The 7,968-nt window shown below is 53.0% G+C and overlaps 3 protein-coding genes across 3 annotated transcripts in view; 1 reads left to right on the top strand and 2 right to left on the bottom strand.

Annotated features, from left to right (window-relative positions):
- Positions 1–613, bottom strand: part of CHGG_06387 (uncharacterized protein) — a gene marked incomplete at both ends in the record, with an annotated part of 2,153 nt that extends 1,540 nt beyond the window's left edge. The window contains 3 exons of the mRNA XM_001222481.1: positions 14–217; positions 285–547; positions 610–613. Coding sequence (XP_001222482.1) covers positions 14–217; positions 285–547; positions 610–613 — 471 coding nt within the window. The remainder of the gene's footprint in view (positions 1–13; positions 218–284; positions 548–609) is intronic.
- Positions 614–3,803: 3,190 nt separating this feature from the next.
- Positions 3,804–6,465, top strand: CHGG_06386 (uncharacterized protein; the record flags this gene model as incomplete). The annotated part of the gene is made up of 8 exons (XM_001222480.1): positions 3,804–4,378; positions 4,466–4,596; positions 4,723–5,425; positions 5,487–5,602; positions 5,658–5,698; positions 5,751–5,987; positions 6,043–6,261; positions 6,313–6,465. 8 exons carry the CDS (start codon positions 3,804–3,806, stop codon positions 6,463–6,465), a joined length of 2,175 nt encoding a protein of 724 aa, XP_001222481.1.
- A 901-nt stretch (positions 6,466–7,366) lies between these two features.
- The window catches only part of CHGG_06385 (uncharacterized protein), a gene marked incomplete at both ends in the record, with an annotated part of 1,437 nt that continues 835 nt past the window's right edge, over positions 7,367–7,968 (bottom strand). Inside the window, one exon of the mRNA XM_001222479.1 lies at positions 7,367–7,786. Coding sequence (XP_001222480.1) covers positions 7,367–7,786 — 420 coding nt within the window. The remainder of the gene's footprint in view (positions 7,787–7,968) is intronic.

The raw sequence follows: 7,968 nt of genomic DNA, 5'->3' as shown, positions 1-7,968 counted from the left end.
ATGGGAGAGATACAATGAAGAAGATCTTGTCCTTAGGTATCCCCAATGCCTTGGCAGCCATGAGCGCTGTCTCTAACACGGGCACGCAGGTAAACAATGCTTTAGCACCAGAAGACCTGAGATGGTGCTCTAGCTCCTCTGCCGAGTATGCGACATTGGCGGGTGTAGCGACACCGGACAAGCGGTGCACGGCATTCAGCACGGAAAGGTAGTCGATCTATGAAAAGGGTGAGATTCAGGCCACTCGCTAACTTATATGTCATACAGAGCAAGGAAATACTCACGGTATTGAAAGAGAACACTGCGACCACTTTGTCCCAAGGAGAGTCGGCATTGGGCTCCCAGCCCATGACCTTGGCCAATGACTTGGCAATGAGATCGGAGCGCTTGTGTGATTCGGTAACAGTGTATGTCTTGCCGGTAAGGCCACAGGTGAAGGGATTCCGGCTCTTGGAGATAGGACAACGGCCGTAGATCTCGTTCCTCATGAACTCCCCGATGGATGACCGAGTCGGGCGGGTCTGTCCAAGATTAGTATATACACTACCTTAGGTACCAATACAGATCTCATTGCCGTCAATTCAACTTACCAAATGGAAGCTTAGGGACCCATGGCGGAGGATAGAAAACCATGTTGCTGGTGTTACTGTCGTTGCCAATGTGCCTTGCTTTTGCTGTTTTGATGGCTGGAATGGATCACTTCGCTCACGCGACCCGGAGTCTGCACTAGCTTTCGGAGATTGGAAGGAACTGGGGATAGAGAAAAGGATCGAATTGGGACAGGTTTTGAGGGTATACTGCAGTGGATGGTGAGTATCTGGTGATGCGGTGACCACTGGCTATCGAAAATAGGGAATCTTATGTAAAGAAAGTCACCTGACAGGAATAGAGGTGTGGGCGAGGTTGTCGAAGTCGTCTCCCTCTCCAACATTTGGTCCCCAAACCCAACCCCAATCAATGCCCCCTGCTTGCAGCAAACCCAGGGCAGTGCTACAAGAAAGTCGGGTCCCCTACATTTTAACAAACTGTCTCCACCATGCCGCAAATGTGTGTGTGGAATGACATGATACAACAAATATGCCAATGCGATTGTTGGTACCTCACAAAAAAGCCGTTTTCGCTTGATTCCATCCTTTGGTTTTTGTGACCTTGAAAATACATGTCAAAGTGGTTAACCGATGTTATCGTGCTTGGAGACTGTCATGGCTTCAATTAAATTGTCCCTTTGCTCGTCACCTATCCCGACCGTTAGCCGCTCCTTGTTTCCGTGCCTTGGTTCCCCACTTCCCCATGTCTCTCGCTGCTGCCAAGGCACACTACCGAACTACCCCGCACTCCCCAATCCCTCGGCTTCAACGCGTGAGACTGAACAGGGGCGGTGGAGAACCCGAATTTGGTGGAGCGCGACTTTCTGCATCACCACACCCTCACTGCCGGTGTTGTCTCGGTAATGCAGAGTCAGAACCGATGTGCCCGCTTTAAATTTCCATTTGTTCTTTGATCCAAGAGAAAGAGAGAGAGGATTGGCTAAGACCAACGGAACCGACCGAGCACGGACCGTTACCCGGCCACTGATTAGGTAGCCCCTGAGAATAGTAAACATGACCTAGGTACCTTGGATATCAACCCAACTCCTGTTGTTACCCCTATTACCACTGTCAAAGCAACTTGTCGTAATTGACAAAGCTTGTCACGCAGGATCACGCAGGATCATCCAGGATCACGCAAGGTCTTTCTCAAGCAACGGGTATAATATATGTCTGCCTACACCTTGATTGACGAGGGTGTTTCAGTGTTCCAGTTTAACTGCATGATGTTGCTACTCTAACTCATCAAACATGTAGTCATGAATCAGTTTGTTGTCATTTCCATGATGACTCCATAAATGAGGTCAATCACTGTTTGTCTGCTGAAGCTGCTTTCTCTGTCTCTCGTCCGGTGTCTATATATGGGCACCACAGAATCTCCCTCACTTGCTCAGGCAAGTTGCATTTCCAAAGTTATCCATCCTCTATATACAGCCTACACCAAGTGAAAATTTTTCATGGTGGGCATTCTGAGTCGTCAGAGTCGTCTGATATGGCTGCCAGAACCACACGTGACCCTCACCCACAAAGATCACTTCTGTATTGCTTCAAATCACCCACCACACTACAGAGCTCCCTCTGGTGGACCGTGCGGTCTTTAATGGCCCTCATTACCATCGTACCTTCCTTGACACCCATCATCACCACCCATAATTGGGGGAGCGGGCCTGCAAATTCTTCTTGGTCTTGACTTTGCTGCCTCACCCGCGTTGGCTCCTTCCCACCACCTTTTTCCAAGGACTTTCCTACTTTTTTTTCAAGATCGTCCCATTCAAACTATCGGTCCTTCCGCCCTCTAGACTCCCAGACTTCCAGTATCGCCAGGAGTTCTGCAGGTGCGCAACCAGCCAGGCTGAAAAGGCCAAGGATCCAAGAGATATAAATTCTCCCACACTCCTCCACACTCTTCCCACTCTTCCCTTCTTCCCACAACCACAACTCACAACCACATCGTAAGTGTTCACTGCCCTCACACTCCCTACCCATCCCTACCCAAACACCAATCTGCCCGTCCTGTGAGTAGCCTCACTGGATCGATATCCTAGCCCAATACTCCAAGCTGCTTGTGTGTTTCTGCGTTCCTGGCACTTTCGGGCAACGGGTTCTCCCCTCTCTTCTTCCTCAAACCCAAAGACTACATATTCCTTCATGATTTTGCCCCAACCAGTATCACAAATCCCCTGCGCATTACACTCCCTTTTTCACTCTCCCCTTCCATTTCCCCAAGAGGGAAGGCTCAACAGTTCAGACGCCCATCAACAGAATGAACTGAATTGGGGAGGCCCGAGGCTTAGTACCTTCCCAAGAGAAGTGTTGAGCCTCTTTTGGCCTTTCCGCCTCAGGCGCCTCTTTTCCCATCCCCCAGGATAAATTCTTCCTCTCCCCTTCCCAATTTCTCTCTCGAACTCTTCCCTTTTCCCTCTCCAATCTACCACCAGTAACCACTGCTTGTAGGTTCCCTCTTAGCCTTCACGCCTGCAATGCAGGAAGCATCACAAACACTTCACCCATCCTTTCCGCTGTTACCATTTTCCCTCAAACCTGCTGCCCGTATCGTCTCCCAAGCCCGCTGCTGTCAACCTCTACCAAGCCCGCTGCTGTCAACCTCTCCCAAACCCGCCGCTCCCATTTTCTCTCAAACCCGCCGCTCCCATTTTCTCTCAAACCCGCCGCTCCCATCCTTCTCCAAACCCGTTGCCCCCGTCCTCCCCTTCAGGCGAGTGTCTACACTGGTTGGGCGGCTGAGCAAAACCCGCTGAGACGAGTGTCCACGCTAATTGAGCGACCGAGAAAAGCCCCTTCACAGTTGCGTTTTCATTCTCAGAGCCCTGAGACAATTCTGGCACGATCTACCACCACCTAGAGACCGCGATACAAGTACTTTAGCACAGATACTGACAAAGACATTCTAGTGAACTATCAAGAACCACCACCAACAAGGTAAGACTACCATCCCCAAGAATTCAACGCTTGCTTTGATGCTACACCAATAGTGGCGCGGGTGTCCCAAAACCCTTGTGAATGGCTTCAGAGTCTTATACATTGAGTCGGCCGGGCCTCCTGGCACCAGTTCCTGTCATTATTTTGCCCTCCATTTTCCTGCTTGCCGCTATTTATCTGCTTCACACACTAAGTTTGTTTTGAAAGTTCATCTGACTGACAAATGAGTAGAGAACTATATATACCCGCCACCCACAAACGAGAGCCACCACCAGCATGGGTTCCGTCATCGACGCCGCCGCCCAAAAGTCGAGCGCCGCCGAGCCATCCACCATGGCTGCTCCGCGGACTTCGAGCCGTTCTGCCTCCCACCGCGCAAAGACCGCCATGAAGCGGGCCATGCAGGACTTGGACGGGAGTGAAGATGAGGAGCCCAAGCCGACCAAGCGTGCTCGCCACAGCACTGGGCCTACAGCCCAGGAAGAAGAGCCCGCCCCGTCCCCGCAGTCAGATACCTCGCAATCTGCACGCTACACCAGCAACGCCGAGGACGACCACGACAACTCCATGGAGACCATCATGGAGTCGATGGCCGAGGCCACCAACGAGCAGCGCCCTGCTCGGAAGACGAAGGTTGCCAAGGTTGCCAACGCAACCGCCGACGGCCCTCCTTCGTGGGGCAAGCCCTTGGTTTGGGCGAAAGCCCGCGGCAGCCTTTGCGAGGCGCTGCCCTACTTCCGGTCCTTCAAATCGAGCCTTCATTCCTCAAATGTGGTTTGCCAGGGCTTTCTCATCGACCAGGAGGTCGACCAACGGGATGTGTTCGGCGCACAGGTCATCATCTCCTCGGTGTAAGTCAAGACTCATCTCTCCCCGGGCAATCAGACTTCCCTCGCATGCCTTGAGATACTTAAGCCGTTGCTAATCAATAATTGTAGGGGCGGCGGTCGGGTCAAGAATCCCGGGACTGGCAACATGATTCGTACTAAGGATGCTGTGGACACAGCGAGCAACACCAAGGCGATCCGCAACGCGCACCGCAACAAGTCATTGGTTGCTGTGATTGCTGGTAAGCCGTATAATTCACGCTCTTCTTCGACCATAATATTGACCAACCACACAGGCGAGGGCCACCCCCTTTATCCGAGCTGCTGTTCCCACCCCTATGCTGTCCTGGGGTACTTCCACATCACAGATGTCTGGAAGGAGAAGCAAGTTCCTGAGGGCGCGCATATGCCAGTCACAATCTGGCGCATGCGCTTTGAAAAGGCCGATCTGGCCGAGCCTTCCTGGTGGGCCCCCCAAGCCGGGTATGCTGTCCAATCCGATCCTCCTGTCCCTGTCGACATGAGCGTGAAGGCACGCGTCGTCACTTGCCTTCAGTGCAACACTCCGAGCAAGGAGATCTTCACTTCCGGCTGGTTCTGCCTTAACTCCGAGTGCGAGCACTACTTCTTGTATGCGACTGGCGGCTCGGTTGACATCCTGCGTCTTGCCTACAACAAAGCCTTCCTCAATGAGCGCACTCCTTTCGTTGGAGAGATTCCCTCGGTCATCCCTGCTAAAATTGACCCTGCCGGTCTTCACGGCACCGAGATAGCCCTTCGCCGTGGCTATGTGTGCCCGGACTGCGGCTGCTGCAACCGCCGGGTCTACTGGAATCATTGGGAATGCGAAAACCCTGAGTGTGAATACAGGCTCGACGCACTCATGCGCCCCTACCCAGAGGGTCTTCTGGAGAAGGAGACTAAGACCTTTGACTCCAAGATGGGGAAGAGGCGGAACAGCAACGGTGTGAACGACAACAAATTTAACCGGGAGGATTTCCTAAATGACACAATCGCTACCGTCTATAACCGTGAATGTATCCCCCTTTCCCAGACTCTCACCCTGGGGCGGTTACAATGTTCGCCAGTATTATCTGCCTAACAGTGAAGGCAAGATTCTCGGTTCGTTCAGCATCTTTTCGGCCAAGCCAAAGGTCCTCACCAAGCCCAATGGTCCGGATGACCTCTTCCGTACTCTCGAACTCACGGACATTGGTCTTCGCCGGAACCCAGCTGCTGTGGTTGGCCGTAAGTGACTTTGAGAAGCCACAGTGGAACGGACGTTAACAACATGTGTGTACAGACAAGCTCGAGGGATATACTCGCCACTTCCAGCAGAACTTTGTAAGTGCCCTTTCACACCAAGACAGGTACCACCGTATACTGACGATAACAGGGTGCGAGGTATAAGTTCGGCGTGACCGTCCAGTCAAAGGGCTTTGATGAGGCGCCCGACATCATTCTCCGTGCTCTGCAGCGCCTGATCTGGGCAAAGCAGGTCTCTGTTAAAGCGTCCAACAACTTCATGCGTACCTTGACTGCGGAGTCTGTCAGCGAGCACGCCATTGTTCCCACTGACGGGGACTTCAATGAGCTCCTGGCACTCGGATATATGGAGGATGACAAGATCAACGTACGTGTCTCCCTTTCTACCTTGTCTGCATAATAACCAACGTTCCCAACCGCAGTATCACGATGACGGCGAGCACGAGCTTGGACCGGTCGTTGCCGCTCTTGCCCTAGGATCGCCTTCCCTAATGCGGTTCCGGCCCAAGCGCAACACCGGGTTCAACCTCCCCACTCGCCAGGATCGGGGAAGGCCGTGCTTCAAGGAGGTTCTCGAGGTCACCATGAAGCACGGTGATATCATGGTCATGGTTGGGACAGAGATTCAAAAAGTCTATGAGGTTAGTAATCGGTGCCATCTACCCGAGGGTGTACATGACTGACAAGACTAGCACACTGTCGATCCCGATGGAGCGCGTCGCTTCTCTCTCACAGCCCGGTACATGGACCCGGAGCGTATGGCCACGCAGGCAGATCGTGACGATGCCGCTGTGAAGGGTGCTATTCCCGAGCACGCCAAAGCCTTTGTCTATGACGGCTTTTAAGAGCGTCCTCATTACACGCCGGTGGTTCCAAAGACTGCAACACCAGTGGTTTCAAAGATCATAATACCAGTGGTCTTAAAGACCACGACATCAGTGGTTTCAAAGACGATACATCAGTGGTTTCAAAGACGATACATGCCATCCAACATTTCTTTTCGAGCGGCACTTTCAGCTGCACATACGCCTCAACACAATGAGGATTACACTGATTTTTGCAATTTCAGCGTTCATTTGATGAGTTTATCTCATGCGGATGATCTTTGCACTCTTGGAGCTCAAGCTCCCGATCTCTTTGCGTTTTCTTTTCTTTTCAAAGTGGAATCTGGTTCGGCCACTGGTTTACACAGGGTTCACAGGACCATTTGCTTGGTTTGCAGGATTCAAACTTCTCGACATAAGATTCACGGGATACACCGGTATAGAGAGATATCTTGGGAGGCTGGGAAGGCCTCATGGTTACATTTCATGGGTTTCCAACACTGGCTGGTCGGGGGATTCTTTCAGGGTGCCCAACTCAGAGGTAGCACTCTCCTTCTTCGGCTTGCCTTTTCAGTATTTCCTACGTTTCATCAGACACAGGCGCATTCCCCTATTCAACGGATAGCTCATAAATAGCAGCCTTACATGTTCATTATGCTCGTGTCTTGTGTGATTGAAACCAAGTGACAGGGGCCCAGTAGTAGTTTGGGTTTGGGTGAGTAACTTGCTGGGTGGCTCGTGAGGGAAATCAATTAAGCTGAGGGAATGGTGGCCAAACAATTTATTTACACTGATCTGTTGGAGAAGACATCTAGTTCTTAACAGAATACGCAGACATGCTACCTGGACGCACTCAAAGCGAAGTTACAGGAATATGTTACAGTTCCCCTTTCTAGCCCAACACCCACTCCCCCAACTCAACTCAGTCGCTCTTCGGCCCGGTCCCATTCCCAGTCCCAGAGACCAGCAGCACCGCACTCCCCAGCTGGCGCCTCAGATCCTCCTTCTCAACATCATGCGTATCCTCCACCTCCCCCCACTTCTTGGTCTGCCACTCCACCTCGAGACTGACCGCCCTCGCCGCCTCCTCCACTCCAAACCTCTCCCTACCCCCCCCTTCCCCTCCCTGAACAGAGACAGGGACAGCCGCCTGCGCCCCTTCCTCGCTCCACTCCGCCACCAGCCGCGCTGCCGCCAGCAGGCTCTTGCCCGCCAGCGTCGCCCGCTCCAGCGCTGCCAGCTCGAAGGCGGATAAGGACAGGATCCAGCCTTGCACGACCTCGCGTGTGCCGGGGGCTTGCGGGCGCGGGAGGAGGGAGCCGTCGGTGAGGACGGGGACGATCTGTTGGCCGGGCCAGAGGTGAGTGGTGAGGAAGGTGGTGGTGGTTTGGTAGGCGGTTTGTTGTGCCGTGTGGAGGGTGGTGGTGGAGGGGTCGTCTTGGTTGTGGTCTTGGTCTGAGGGTGGGGGGGCGAAGCAGAGGAGGGAGTCGGTGTCGAGGTAGCGGAGGAGGGCGGTGGTGATTT

This window comes from Chaetomium globosum, genomic scaffold (genome assembly GCF_000143365.1).
Source record: "Chaetomium globosum CBS 148.51 scaffold_3 genomic scaffold, whole genome shotgun sequence".
In the NCBI taxonomy this organism is placed as follows: domain Eukaryota; kingdom Fungi; phylum Ascomycota; class Sordariomycetes; order Sordariales; family Chaetomiaceae; genus Chaetomium; species Chaetomium globosum.
Note: the sequence above shows the minus strand (reverse complement) of the source record. Positions and strands in the feature narration are given on the sequence as shown.